This window comes from Pristis pectinata, chromosome 5 (assembly GCF_009764475.1).
Source record: "Pristis pectinata isolate sPriPec2 chromosome 5, sPriPec2.1.pri, whole genome shotgun sequence".
Taxonomy (NCBI): Eukaryota; Metazoa; Chordata; class Chondrichthyes; order Rhinopristiformes; family Pristidae; genus Pristis; species Pristis pectinata.
The window spans coordinates 80,503,063-80,519,281 of NC_067409.1; the positions used below are offsets into that span (position 1 = coordinate 80,503,063).

At 41.1% G+C, this 16,219-nt stretch overlaps 1 protein-coding gene across 2 annotated transcripts in view; it reads right to left on the reverse strand.

Annotated features, from left to right (window-relative positions):
* mboat1 (membrane bound O-acyltransferase domain containing 1) overlaps nt 1–1,133 on the reverse strand; it is an 88,125-nt gene extending 86,992 nt beyond the window's left edge. For both annotated transcript variants that reach the window (XR_007956373.1, XM_052016318.1), the window contains exon 1: nt 931–1,133. Coding sequence is in view for 1 of the 2 variants with exons in the window: in XM_052016318.1 (XP_051872278.1) it covers nt 931–1,020 (90 nt within the window). In the remaining variant the exon portion in view is untranslated. The remainder of the gene's footprint in view (nt 1–930) is intronic.
* Nucleotides 1,134–16,219: the final 15,086 nt, after the last annotated feature.

The following is a 16,219-nucleotide window of genomic DNA, read 5'->3' on the forward strand; positions in this document are numbered from 1 at the left end:
TCTCACATACACCCTTCCTCAGCAAAATAATTTGAGAAAGCATTAGGTTGCATGCATTCACTGATCACACCAAGAGCTGCCTCGCTACCATCTCTCTCAATCTCCTTCACTCCTGTCATGCTGCTTGTCTATAGCTGAATAAGCTTTCAACGCCAGCTCCTGCCCACTACTAAATCCACTTCTGTAATATCACCTGTCGCTACTCCTAACTCAGCTCAGTTCCTGCTGAAACTGTCATCCACGTCTTTGTTACTATTTGATTTGCATATTCCAGTCTTCTCTTGGCTGTCATCTTGAGTAGTAGCCTAAGTAAACTGGAATTCATCCAAATATCTGCTGCCCCAGTCCACACTCATGCCAAATCCAGATTCACCCACCAGCCTGGTATTTACTCACCTACAATGGCTCCTGATCCTGCAGCACCAATCCTCCGGGATCTCTGCAGCGCAAGAACTGGCCTCCTGTACAATTTCCATTTTCCTTCACTGCACCAGAGTCCACTATGCCTTCAGCCCCTAGGCCCAAGCTCTGAATTCCCTTCCCAGACCCATCCAGAATTTGGCTAAAACCACCATAACTTTTATCCACCTCTCCAAATAATCCCTTATGCTGCTTCCTGTTTTGCTGATCTCCTGTGAAGTTTCACTCTGTCAGAAGCCAAGTTGAGTTTTAAAGAGTGCCATGTGCGGAACCTTCAGATCACACCTGCTGGGGATGGGCCAGCTCAAGGCAAAACCTCCGTTCATTCATCCGAGGCAGCAGCACGTACAGCCCAATAGAAAAAAGCCCCCCCCCCCCCCCCAAGCAATCTGGCACCGTGGAGAGTCTTGCCGCGGCCGTGCAGGCAGGCTCGGCTTGCAAACTGGGGACTGGACAAGAGTGAGGGAGCCGAAGCATGAGAAGAAATGGCTAGAATAGCGGGTCCCTTACCTGGTCCAGCGGCACGTTGAGGAAGACACTGAGTGGGTGCAGCACCCTGGAACCCGTGGTTCTGAAGGGAATGCTTGGCTGTTCTGCCATTCTACACCATGGTGACAGGCTCCCGTTCGAAGGAAGTGTCAACAACACCGCATGGACCGTCCACAAGTCAAACGCCGCCAGCACCCGACAAAGCGCGCTCAACCACAACCGCCCTCCTGTCGGCTGGCGGGTTTCAGGCCCCGCCTCCCTACCCGGCCCCACCCAACCCAGCGCCGTGCCCTCAGAACCAGCGCCTCTCATTGGCCCTCGCTGGCAGGCGAGCGAGAGGCAGCGGCGTGCTGATTGGCCTTGAGGAGTGTCACTCGGGCTTGTGTTGTCGCGCTAGAGCTCCGGTGGCAGTGGGTTGGGTTGGTGTCGTTTGCGTGAGGTGTTGGAAAAAATTTCATGATCTCGGCGGAGGATGGGCTTAGCTCTGGGGGAAAATGTGGGGCACTTGCATGAAAGTGAAGTAAGAAGTTTTATTTTTTAAGTAAGTTGAATTTTTTTTGCAAAGCGGATGCAGAAGGAGCGAGTCGCCAGGAATGAATGCTTGGAAACGTATCCTAGGTTACCACGCCGCTAGAGGGGCGTTTGGGGTATAGTTTTACAAACGTTTTTGGGGTGTGTAAACTGTTGCGATGACCTGTGATAAACCTAATTGCACTTTTGACAAACTTCCAAGAGAGTTTAAAGTTTACACCCTGCCTGATCGAAACACCCTGCCACCCCACAATGTTAATGATTGTATAAATTAAATATAACTCCCACGTACAATGCCAAGCCCTTGATTGTCGGTTTTAACATATGACACAGATAGTTAAGTAAATCCCGTGGATTTTACAATCCTGTAGATGCCTGATAATTCAGAAGACAAGCTGATTCACCAACACCTCCCCCCCCCCCCCACAACACACAAAGTAATTTGTTTGTGTGTAGATAATGCTTTAAAGTTTCCCTGCAAGAGGTACCAGGTTTGGCACACGTTTGACATCGTCTGTTTTAAAGGTTACCCAAATATTGGTTGGAAAAAAAGGCAATTTTCCCCTATACTTTATCATTTATACAACACATTTCATCCCTTTGTGTTATTCCCAGAAACCTCTTTGTCACATATGTGACAGAAAAGGAAACAAAGAACAGCAGCATGGCCAACTGTTGAGGTTAGAAGCATAATTTCAACAGACTTGTATGTACAGAGTAGTTCTTCCAGTCATTCTTTCTGATAGAGCCTTTGACTCCACCACAAATGAGGGATTGTGGAGCACTGTTCTCAAATTCAGATGTTCACAGACATTTGTCTTCATCTAAGGAATATTTCATGATGGCCTGCAAGCCATGATTTGAACCAATGCATCTACACCCCCAAACTCAGTGAAGACTATTGTCCAAACACACTGTGTCATTGCCCTTACACTTTTTAAATATTTCTTGCTGTTATGTTACACCTCGCATCCAGCAAACTTCCTGCTGGAAGGAAGCTAATCTTAAGAACTATTGGGAAATTGTACAACATATGCTCCACTACACTTCAGGACCAAGGATACCCAAACCTCAATAGTGCAGCTGCAGTATTTAGGCATTTCTCTGTGCCTGCCCGCTGAGCTCCAATTCATCATCAACTTGTTTAGTTTAGGTCTTACATTCAACAACTGCAAGATAAAGGTTCTTTACCAATCTTCCATAGCTGTACAACACTGCCCTCCAACTATAACAATTCACAGTGAAACTCTCGAGAATGTGGACTATTTCTCATACTCTCAACACAGTCTTTGAGGAAAATTTGTATTTAATGATCAAGATGTCAGACCTGGCACAGTAACCATGGTCGACTGGCAGCACTGATCCTTGCCTCTCTATGTTTCTGATTGTAAGTACCTCAAGGCACAAGAAAGTATCACAGCTGTAATGTGGGCAACTATGTTCTGTGAAGCCATTGAGTCAGACAGCACAGAAACAGGTGCTTCATCCCACCTACCATCAAGCACACATTTACACTAATCCTATGCTAATCCTATTTTTTTGATCCTCCCCACATTCTCATCAATTCCCTCCAGTGTCTACACACTTGGTGCAATTTACAGCAGCCAATTAACCTACCACATCTTTGGGATATTGGAGGAAACTGGAGCACCTGGAGGAAACCTACGCAGTCACAGGGAGAACGTGCAAATTCCACACAGACAGCACTGGAGGTCAGTATTGAAACTGTATCATCGGAGCTGTGAGGCAGCAGTTCCACTAAGCTGTGCCTCTGTGCCACCCCTGTGCTCATTGATCTCCATCAAAGAACAACCTGAAAATAAGCAGATAATGCATTTTTACAATTGATGTTCACTGAGAGATATTGGTTGTCTGTAAATAACATTAAGGAAATATTTTATGTCTATCTAAGGGGTAGGTAAAGCCTTGGTTTAATCTCATATTTGATGGCAATTCTAAAAGAATAGTAGAATATAGGCCTACGTTCATGCTTAAATCTCCAGAATGGGTTTTCAACTGTCACACAGACGCGAGGGAAGCAAGACCTATGACCTCATGACCTCACGACCTACCTTGTTGTGACCTTGCACCCTATTGCACTGCACTTTCTCTGTAGCTGTGACACTTTACTCTGTACTGTTATTGTTTTTTTTACCTGTTCTACATCAATGCACTCTGTACTAACTTAATGCAACTGCACTGTGTAATGAATTGACCTGTAAGATCGGTTTGTAAGACAAGTTTTTCACTGTACCTCAGTACAAGTGACAATAATAAACCAATACCAATACTGACACTTAGACCAAGCGTTTTTAGTATATTACAACTCCTTTGAGCTTTATATCAGAATGATGAAATGCATGTTTTAATTTTTCAGGCGGATGAATCCCTGGACTTAAAAGTTTGTGAGTTAACAGAAGTGTTTTCCTTGTGTCTTCGTTAAACTTTTTTTTATGATGTAATGTTAAAGGAAGCATTGGACCCATCATGCAAAAAAAACTTATGAAAGGTTATAGTAAAACCTTTTTTAAATAGAACATTGGAAAATTTGAGTTCACGAAGATGACTTTTATTGGTAGCCAACATAACAATGTTTAAAATTGAGCAACATGTTAAAAACTGGCAAAATGAATTGAAAAATGATGAGGTGAATCCACCTTTCTCTGCAATTTAGAACTTGTTTCATTCTTAACTTTTTCCAGTTCTGATGAGGCATTTTGTGATTCAGAGGTCACGGCCCCGAAATACTAGCTGGTCCCACAGATATTGTTTGACTTGCTGAATATTTTCAACTTTTTCTTTTTAATTTCAGATTTCCAGCATTTGCAGTATTTTCTTACAATTTCATGTTCTTGTTAAGTTGCCTTTGCTTGTTAGATTCATAATTTCCATTCACTGGAGTTGGTTAGACTACATTAAATGTCATTAATGTTTAGACCAAATTAATTTTGACTTGGTGTCATGTGAAGTTAATTTAAATTTATTTTATTTTTATTTATTTAAATTTTATTTATTTACAGCGTGCTAACAGGCACTTCCGGCCCAACGAGTCTGCGCCGCCCATTTTAAACCCAAATTAACCTATCCGTACGTCTTTGTAATGTGGGAGGAAACCAGAGCACCTGGAGGAAACCCACGTAGACACGGGAGAACGTACAAACTTCTTACAGACAGCGACGGGAATTGAACCCCGATCGCTGGCGCTGTAATAGCGTCACGCTAACCGCTACCCTACCGTAACATTAATATCAATGTTTTATTTTTGAAATTTAATTTCCTAGTTATTCACTCATTCAAAAGAAAATTTGTAACTGAACAGGAAATTAAATGATTTATTAACCTTAGCATCTGTAGCATTTACAGGTTGTTAATTTTCCTATTTGTTTTCAGGTCATAATTTGAGCCTGTCTTGGTATATACATTAACCTGTACTGTTTAACATAATTACAGCGAATTTGGGTTCCAGAGTGGGTTTGATGTCATATAGGTTGCTGGGTCATTATCACCTGAAGGCAATGTCTTAATTGTGTTCACTGCTGAATTATCATCATACAAGAGATGCCTTGATGTGACTCGCGCCTAAGGGTTTTGAGTTTATTGGCATTCTGAAAAACAGGTAAATTGGTTTCACTCAAACAGTGACCTTGATACACTTTTTAAGAGGCGATTGAATAGCCAAGGACATGGTGTTTATCTGTTCTGTTTATTTGGAAATCTCTTAATAGCCTGATCCCAAAGGATCAGCAGACAGGGAGTCAGCGAGTTTGAAGAAACAACTCTATGGTCTTATTGTCTAAAAAAATATGAAGTTTACAGTGCTTGTGCAGTTTTGTAAGACTGCAAGTTGCTCTGCAAAATGTAATCTGAGGCCCAAGTACAAGACTAGATGATTCTTGTGGTAAACTTAACACTTTCCTAACTTGCCTGGAACTCAGCACTCTGTCTAACTCAATCTCTTTGCCTTGCCGAACAAAAACATATCCAGCTGGAGCAAGGGCCTCTTTTGCCAGCACTGTCCCAAAGACTTGTTATCTATTTTTGGTTCATTGCTTATTGGTTTCTACTGGCTTGGTGTGATTGTACATTGTTTGTACTTTCAAAACCTCCTTAAAACTGCAGGTCAAAACAGATGGATGGCATAGTGGTGCCAGCAGTGGAGTTCTGTTTTATCATAGCTCTAGGGACTCAGATTTGAACCCACCTCAGATGTTGCTTGGAGTTTGCTCATTTCTCAGTGTTGGCATAGATTTCCTAAAACAGTGCTCCAGTTTCATCTCACATCCTAAAGTCATTCTGGTACATTAATTGTACTGTAAATTACCTTTTATTGCAGATTTAAAAAAAAGAATCAAAGGTGAGTTGATGGGCATATGTTAAAGAGAATAAATTGTAGAGATACAGGGACTAAGGGGATTGCACTCCTGGGTGTTGGCATGGACCTGATGGGCCGAATGGCTTCCATTTGTGTTGTTATGTATAAGGTCCTGAAAGATTTTGATTTGACTTCAAGACTTTCCCTGAGAGTAAAATATGACTGAGGGAATGAGCAGAGGGGAAACAGTGCAGGAAAAGCTTCTATAGAAGGGAAGGGGGTGGGGGTGGGGTGTGAGGGAAGGGCTCTCAACAGGAGACCATAGCTACCCAGGGTATAAACAGAGCAATTCTGAACCCCAGTGCAGAACTGTTTTTATCTTTAAAAAAATTCATAAATTATATGCAGGAAATACAATCAGTACATATCTTTCTGTACATTCATTGTGTCATCAAACCAATACATTTTATTTGCAATGCATCAAAGCCACTAACGTTTACCTTTTAAATTACACACAGGAAGTGTTTGAAGCTGTTAAACAGAACCCAACCCCTCAGTGTCCAGTGGCGACAGGACCTTAGATTGTGGTCCTTCCACACAGCCTTTGTGCTGACTGCACCACGCTTCAGTGCATCTCTTAGCACATACTCCTGCAGCTTAGAATGCCCCATTCCACAGCATTCACTCATGGACATCTCCTTGCACTGGAAGATCAACGATTTTCGGGCAGACCAAAGTGTGTTTTTCACCGAGTTGATGATCTTCCATTACCAGTTGATGTTTCTCTTGGTATTTGTCCCCGGAAACAGCCTGTAGATCAGAGAGTCATCTGTTACACACTGCTAGGGGTGAATTTTGGCAAGGATCCTTACATCCCTTCCCAGACCTTCTTGGCATCTGTCTCAAGGGCAGTGTGCATTGGGAGTGAGACTCTGACCGTACAGGAAGGATCTGACGGGGAAGACCCCTTTTACTTCCATCCAAGTGAGATCTTGGTACTTGTTGGTGAATTCTGTCAATGTGGAATTCTGCCAAATGGCTTTGACAGTTCTGCTCGGTAAACCATCATACAGAATCCATTGTGTCCTTCTCTTGCAGGGCCTGCAGGACATTCCATGCTGACAATTGCTAGACTTGTGGTGAAAGATGCTTTTCTGCTGGAACATTTTATAAAGGACAGGGAGTGCAGCAATGTCCATCTGAAAAGAACATGACACAGCAATGAGGCTAGCCCCATCCTTTGCAACACTGGGGGCAAGTAGAATCTTAGCACGTAGTGACACTTAATGTTTGTGTACTTTGGATCTATGCACAACTTGATACAGCCACACACAGAGGTGGCCATCAGGATGAGGACATTGTTGGGTACATCTTTTCCCCCATTCTCTGGAGACTTGTACAGCCTTACTTGTCAGAAGTCTTGGACTTCCAGAAGAAATGGAAGGTGGTTTGGGTGACTGCAGGAGTTGGGGTATGGACCACACCTGCACCCCGTATGGCAAGACTGAATGCACCTTGCACCTGATGACCAGGTTCTTGCCTGCCATCGAGAGGAAATGCTGTTCCCTAGTCCCAATTTTTATTTTACCTTGGTTATCTGCTCCAGCCAATTCTCACCACATGCCCCAGCACCTCTGAACCAGAATTCCTAGCACCTTCAAGTGGTCAGACATGATGGTAAAGGGAACAGAGAATTAGTCAGGCCATTTGTCAAAGAACATAACGTCACTCTTCCTGCCACTGATTCTGACCCCCAAAGCCAGTTCAAGGTGGTCACAAATGCGAATTAATCCACTGTCCAACTGTGTGTCCAAGCAGAGGATGGTGACGTCGAAAGTGTAACCCCAGTGTGGAACAGCTTAGGAGATGTTTGTGTTTCAGGAAGGTGTTAAATGATGTAGGTGGTTCCTCAGGATTGAAAGATAATTTCCACATATCTGAGGTGCCTTAAGATGCTAATATAAGGGTTCTCAGAATCTGTCATATTTCTGATAGGACTGGTTCGATGGGGCGGCTGAGTGGGTAGTTTGGAAAGTGATACAATCCTTTCACCATTTACTCTGGACTTCAGCTAAATGGACTCAAAATTCTAATGCCATACTGAATGATCTTTCTCTATTTTGAACTGCCACGGGACAGGGATTCCCATGAGTTGGTGGGAATATTACACTTTTACAAGGAGGCTTTCAGAACATCTTTGAATAATTTCCTCTGTCCACCTGGAGGTACCTTGGTGTGATGCAGCTCAGAATAGTGTGTCTGTTTTGGCATTCTGGTGTCGGACATGTGAACAATGTGGCCTTCCAATGGAGACGACCAAGTGTTATCAAGGTCTCAACAGTGTGAATGTTGGCCTGGGAGAGGATGTTGACATTTGATTGCCTATATTGCCTGAGGATTTGGGAAAAATGCAGTAGAAATAAAGGATGGTATCTGTATAGTTCTTTGGTGTGGCTTTTGCAGGTAGTCCATATCAGAGGTGTTTAGGAGGGCAGGGATCACTGCTGTCCAGTAGATCATGTACATTGTACTGTGTTTGAGATCCTGATCTTCAAACACTCATTTGCCGAGTTGGCAATTGGCTGTTCTGGCATACTGAAGGCAATGGTGAGTTGCCTTCATTTTCATATAGTGCATCTGGGAACAGGCGCAGCTGTACAGTCTGGAGCAGGTGCAGGAGTGCAGCCAACAGTACTGTACTGTGCTGGACCAGTCTGGTCACCGGCGCCGGACTGCAACTTTCAGCAATCTTGCTCCCTGATCGGCCCACTTGCTGGGGGAACACCAGGTTCTGTAACAGAACTGAAGAGAAGGAGAAGAACTCTTTGTGGCCAACTTCCAATGAATAACTCAACTGATACTAAAATTCCCCATTCATCAGCTACACCTTCTGTTACTTTCCATCTGTTGCTGATCATTGCGGTATCTCCTGGTCAAAATTAAAAGTAAAAAATAAATATTGTACATGAAATTTTTAAGTGAAAACATGACAAATCACAAGGAAACATTAAATCATCATCTTTGTGTGTTCCCTTCTTGCCTATCTTGCATATATGTTTTTGCTAGTTCTAGTGTGCTAGTGGCATCCCTGAGGTTGCAACATGGTTGGTGAAAAGCTGGTAACGACAGCTTCTTCCCCACTGCCACCAGGTTCTAGAACCAACCTGATAAACCCTAACACTACCTCAGACTATATTTCTTTTTCTCTCGTGCTCTAGTGCTGTTATGCTTATTTTGTCATGTAAGTTATGTATAATTTATGTTAATTTAAGTTTATGTTAACTTATGTTTGTAATGTACTGTGCTGTTGCTGCAAAAAGCTAATTTTCATGGCATTTATACACTGTGTATGTATGCCAATGATAATAGACTTGAGCTTGAAGATGACCTTACAGGATGACCTTCTCTTAGCCTAGAATTCTGGCTTTGAATTGACGAATCTCTGAGCAACAGCAATCTAGCCTGGCTGGCAGGCAGAAAACAGCAAATGCATTGATGGGGTGATAGTGATGGATCCCTTGAATGCTGTCACCCAGAGGAAGGACTACAGGTTCATGCTCTACAGTGCTGGATGGGCCTCAGCAATCATAGTAATCTGTTGTAGAACCAATTGCTGGACTACAAGACCTGGCATGTAGTCACAGTTGTGGCAAGAGTGTGAAGAAATGTGAGTGAAGGTTCCAATTGTGGAGAAAAACTTGAAGAGCAATTTGTACAAAATGAAGCTCCTGCACAACACTCGACTCTTCTTTCCTTCCTGCATCATAAGCTACACTCAGATTGCCTATCTTACGTGCACACAACCTGAATTTCCTTTGTGACTTGACAGTTGAATATCCCTGCCATTCTCCTTCATAGGGCAAAAGTAACATTTTTGAGACTGGCTTATTGCTGAGTTCAATCTTGCGAGCCTTACAACTTCTAATTTAGGGGTTCAGGAAATATCTGCACTGAAATACAAAGCATGACAATACGGTCAGCATTATTTGGCCAGATGCAGTTCAAAGTGGTTCTGTAAAACAATTTATATAGGAAAAAAGAGTAAAAAGCATGTCTTAACAATGACCAGAAAAGAGATTTAACAGTTATTTTTATTAAACATACAGAGCATCAGCTATAGTAGAAATGGTTACATTGACCACAAAATTGTCTAGAAGTTAAAAAATAGGTTGTATTGTGGATGAGTAAGTTCCTGGTTTGTTCCGAGGGAAGAATTCATGTATGTTCTATCCATAATAAAAAAGAATGGAAATATATAAGTTGTATTTCTATATTTTTGTGTCCTCAGAAGTTCCAGAAGTGGTGTGAAATATTCTTGATAAATGGTGAACAAACCAATCAATTTATGCACAGCTAGCTTTCACATGGAATGAGATAATTGACCTGGTATAATCTATTTTTACTGTTGTCACTTTAAGACAATTCTTGATTAAGAAAGCAGGGAAATCCCTTGATCCTCCTTGAACAGAGCCATGGGAACTTTATTGCCTATCTGAGAAACCAGTTTAATTTCTCATGCAACAAATGATGCAGCCTTTGAGTGCAAGTCTCTCCCAGTGCTATACTGAAGCATAAACCAATGAAAAGTAATCAAGTCAGCAGTGTGGAGCTTGAACCGCAACTTGATGACTCAGGGGCACTGAGCTAACACTGCCACTTAGTTGCATTCATTGTTTTCCAATAAGCAATATAGTGAGAAAATTATGTAAATCTGAAAATAACTTATTGTCCTTGACAATGTACAGGTAAAAGTAATGAAAATTATCCTAAGAATTCAGTAATTTTAATTATGAAGAAATATTAAGAGTGGTATTCTTATTTACTTAAGAAAATAAATGTTAGGTCATTAACTGAAGCATTTACGATTTGAAGGGAAGTAGCAGCTTTGATCCAGGCAATTTTTCACTGTGTTCAGTTACTAAATAAAGAACTATAGTGAAAGGGCAGTCACCTGAAACTTTTTCAACTGAAAGTAAAACAGTTATAGAAAGAGTTATCAGTGTAGGCCATTGGAGGAGGCAGTATAAATAAGTTCAAGATGTGCTTGATATACAGTATTAACCCTCTTCTACAGGTTCTTCTCATCTGTTTTATGGAGCACTTTCTGTACATTAATGAATTATGAAACTCAACGGTCAAGTCAGGGCAAGCTTACAAAACAATAATATTTTGAAGTACAATCATGAATGACAGAGTTACTTTTGAAAAGGATTGTTTCTATTTTTATAGCACCCATTGGCATGCACTGCACATTGTAGTACAATGGGACCAAAGAAAAGACAAGTGAAGCTAAGATGGACATCAATGGAAAACGTACTTTAGGATAGTGATGAGTGATTAACTCAAGGTTGTTTGAGCCTGTGCAGGATGCACATTTCATTATGATGATTTCAATATCCAGATGGCAAGAACTACAATATTTATTCCTATAGCATGCATGTAGGTGGCCCATATTTTTGGGGATTACCACCATTTAGCTCTGATTAAAGGAAATGCCAGTAATTCTTAAAGGGGAGTTACTTTGAGGCTGCTACCAGTGATGGAGTTCATTTGAGATACATTGGGCAATATAATAGCAGGAAACAGTCAAGTGTGGCCTTACTGATTTTTGTATCTGACAGAGGCTTTGGCCAATCAGTTGGGGGAATCTTGCCCCACAGTGTCCAGGCAGTTGTGAAAAGATTCCAAAGTGAAAGCCCCAAGAAGTCGATACAGGACGTCAAAAGAATATAACAACCTCATGCATAGACAAGGTCTTTGAAGACATTGTAAAATCTCATTATTCTACAACTGCACCACCAATTTCACAGTTGCCCTAAGCTACTGACAAACTGTCTCAAGAACTTCTACCTTGGTTTCATGTACCCCATCCTCACATACTTATCATTACTCCATATCTCACAGCTTTCACGCACTACCAGCTATCCAACGATACAGACACCACTATACCCATTGCAACCACTCATTCCCTATTACTTGTATGAGACGGTGATGCATAACTCACATCGGCAACTGTAGAGGAATTAAGCTTGGCTCACACCCTTGAGGACAAAGTGCTGATCATTATTGGAGTGGCAGTCACAAAGTTGTCTGTCCAGTACTAGTATAGATTCCATTTAAGGTGATGGTATACTCAGTCCTAATCCTCCTTCTCTTGTACCACTTGCCATCATCTTTCAATTTCTTCTGATTTACTCAATGTAAGCAGTGTAAGCATGCACCTCTAACTTGCCATGTCTCCTCATTATAAACCTTTCCTCATGCTATTTTTCTTTCAGACACCCAAGATCTCTCACCTGGCCTGAATAAGAAGCCAACAATGAGAAAATAACTCCATCATTCAATTTATCACTTGTGATCAGCAGCTCAGCTACAGTCTGTTTGCATTGTGTAGAATTAGCTTAGAGGCTGAATCTGCACATGGTGAGTCACCAGGCACAAATAAAATGCAGACAGGGCAGGGGGAAACGATAACCCATCTGCTTGCTTCCAGAGACTTCAATGGAGTATACTATGGGAAAGGTTGATGGATTTGCACAATTAGTTGCTTGGTGCATTGGCAGTGGTTACCTGAGTGGTTGCATAAAATGTCCAAAAGCATGACAAGACAGTTCCAACCTTCTATATTAGTATGCATTCATCCTGGAGACTGCCTCTTTCATTGTGGTTAGTTCTAAGCCAATGTTGCAGACCCAGCCTTGATTAGAGGACAAGCAGAAACCACCCAATGTCAGAGTGTTGCAGTGGAAACTCGGGCATCTGTGATGTAAGCTCTGATTGCTGCTGTTGTACCAGTGTAAAAAGGAGCTTCAAGTTACGCCACTCCTGCAAATGATCAGAATTGCTGAGCTGTTCATTCAGTTCCCTTGTGTGCTTTTAACACATGACATTAACTGGATCATCATGGTTCAGTATGATAGATCATCATTGTCCATTCTGCATTGTTCCAGCATATGCAAACCAAACACATGCTACTGCTCATTCCAATTTGCTGATGGCCTGTATCTCAGTAAGAATACACACTTGTGGTATGCAGAGACATCACTGCTCTCAAGCCAGTCGGAACACATAATACAACTTACTATCATTGTTATACAAGTGTCTGTTAACATCATGTGGACAAATAAAACTGGTTTTATCTATACTGGCATAATGTTTAGCTTTTGACCCTGAAATAAGATCATATCTTACAGTACTGGAACAGGTTTCAACCCTCCTGTTCAGATCTGCTTCAGTGCTTGAACCCCCACTCCATTTGTGAATGCAGTAGAATCTTGGCATCACTTGAGCCTGTATCCTGCATCGATGTCACTGTAAAACCACCAGCCTCCTTGCTGATAAGTGCTAAATGTTCAGAGGACAGGGAATGAATATTTGGAACCCTGCTGCATGCACACAAAGTCCCCTATCCCCTATCCCTTAAACTCCTGAAAAAGTACACTCTCATAATGCGGGGGATGTGCAGAACATAAGAGAATGTCTAGGCCAATAACTTAATAAAACATATTTATATATAACTTTTAACATGAGATCAGAAGTACGAGCAGAAGTGGGCCTATATTTTCATTATTTCTGTTTCGGTACAGTGTAATTAAAGTGAAACTGAACGATCAGTTAATTTATTTCAGTGGTAGTTTTCTGGTCTCCTTATGTCAGAAAGTTCAAGTTCCATTCCATGATTGGAATACATTATCTAAGCAAGTTTTTTATCGTAGTAATGAGGGACTGCAGAACAACACGTTCTCCCAGTTTCCTGGCCAACATTTATTTTCTGGACAATGGATTCATTGGGCATTTAAAATAAGCCTTTGGCTGCGATGTATTTTTTTGCATCCTGTTAAGGATGCTAAATCTTGTTCATTGAGGAGAGCACTACAATAATAGCACAGAAATTCTAATTATTCATTATAACACAAAAAGAAACTGTAAGTAACACCTGTACTTGATAAACTAACAAGGTAGCCTCCAAAACCCTGCAGGCTCCAAAGAGGGAACAGGACAGGCTAATTCTGGAACATTGGCAAAAATGTCTGGATCTTTTAAGCTTGGGCTGTCATTGAATGTCAGCTTGCAGGCAGCTTTGCTGGAGACAACAAGAATCCTCCTTGTTCTATGATTCCCCATGTAAGTTGTCATAAAATCCTCTGGTGCATTATTTTTAATGTATTCAACAAATGCATTCTTCCGTCATTAATGTTGTGGTTGGGCGTGGGAAACTTTGTCATATGACAAAGAAAAGGTTGATTATTTTCCAGAATGAACTGTCTTATGCCAAAAGATACAATGATGATCCGGGCAGTTATAGGTATTCCGATTGCAAAGATGGCACATACAAGCCCCAGGAGCAAAATATTGATTGTCTTGGTACACCTTCAACTAATTTCTCTTTAAGGTCATGTCCACTTTGCAATGGCGTAAGTGTGCAACATAGTACAATTATTCTGTCACTTCCCTCTCTGAACCATTGTGTGAAGCAGAACTGTGCAAATATTGCAAATGTTTTAAAAGCCAAAGTTAAACCTGTTTGTCGTTGCAGTTATAGAGGAAGAAAAATTGCAGAGAAAATACAAATTTCTAATGTCCAGCCTCTGACCTCCTGTATTTTCACATGGGCTAATTGGCAACCGAAAGTCCCATGGAAGACAATACTGTGCCAAGTGCTTTGGGATAGGTATGAACACCACATTGCAAGTTTGTTCCTTCTATCCTAGGTCCCCTTCTGCCCAGTAACTGGCAATGGAACAGGCAGTGACCAGAATGTCATAGGCAGTCGACTCACCTTTCTGTACCTGACTCAACTCACCACCATCCTCTTCCTCGCTGAGCCCAGCTTGCAAAGGATTTTCTTGTACAGATTTGCAGTTGAGCAATGCCTTCACTGCCAAGTTGACAGCAACAGATTGGAAATTGGAAAACTCAAACTGCACCCTCTGTTCATTATCAGCTCCTGAATCACAGCGAGGAAAGCCAGTGATTGTGTAGAGGCAGCTTTAGAGTTTTAGTTATTAGGATCTGGAATTTACAGCTGGGAAGGAGGAGTAAGCAATGGAGGTGGAGGCGAGGAGGTGCGGGCAATGTTGATGGAGAGTATTAGTCCAGTGAGATTAAATCAAGACATACAAAAAATTAACTGCATAAGTATTTTAAAGAAAAAAACAGTGCTTTGGGGTGAGGGCAGGGCTATCTGGATGACTTCCTTCCATGCTGTAACATTCTGTGAAATAAAGAGGATAATCAAACAAGAATTATCTGAAGAAAGAATTAATACTTCCACCTTCATAGACCAATAGAGATTCTATATCTATGATAAAAGTACATACACTTTTAAACTATCATGGTCTTTATTTTCTTACAAGCACAGGATGACATAGGGTAGGTCTCAGCTACAATATATATTCTATATTCAGAATAAGAAATGTTAATTGAAATAGCATCTATTGTTTTTGTGAAAGTCTCACACTTGTAAAGCTTTTCTAGCATTTCCTAACAACTCTTCAATTTCTCAGCTTTGATTACAATGTCCTTTTTCCTAACCCCGTATACACTATAAATTTCTTTCAGAATCTATTTAACTTAGTCTATATTCCAGGGAAGATGTCAACCTTCTATAATCTCTCCTTTTAATATAATAATTTGAGCTTGATAGCATTCTCATAACTCTCCATTGCCACTCCTCCCTTTAAAAGTCTGCTGCCCGGAACTATACACAGCACTTCAATGTGAGTTGACCCATTTTGTAGATCTTGCAAATTTCAATCAAAAGCCACCCAGGTAAACTGTAATGCAACAGACCACTGCAGATTTCCCATGGACAGGTTTGCCCACAACCTCAGGAATTTGGAAGATTTTGTGGGGGGATCTGGTTTCTCACATAGGATTTTCACTACATAATTTATGTTGTGTTAAAATGAACATCTTATCTCACTTCCAGCACTGCTTATCGCAGTTTTCATGGAGACAGACTTTTGAAGGGAAGATAGGTTACAAAGTTAGCCAAATATTTCAGTGCGTTTTTATCCTCCTAAAATAACATGGAGAAAAAAATGTATTTGGTCGTTGAAAATCATATGACAAATAGAAATTATTAAGCATGATCGATAAAAATGTGTAAATTATATACCTATTAGATCAATATAACACAAGTATACTATAGTTGGAAATGATTATAAAGAGAAGTGCACTTACTATAAATTATTTAACATAAGTTATAAATATGAAGGATTATATATTGCTTCTATTTCAGTTATTAAAATATGATTTTCTAAATCATGAATTTTAGGCGGAAATTGTTTCATAAAAATGTTATATTTGGAAACCGTTAAAAGTTATTTATTCCTGTAATACACTTCGCCATCTAGTGGCAGGTACAATAGTATCATGTAAGAAGCACTTGGAAAGGTACCTGAAGGGGCGGGGCTAAGCGGGAAATGGGTCGAACGCAGGAATTTGGGACGAGCTGGGAGGCAC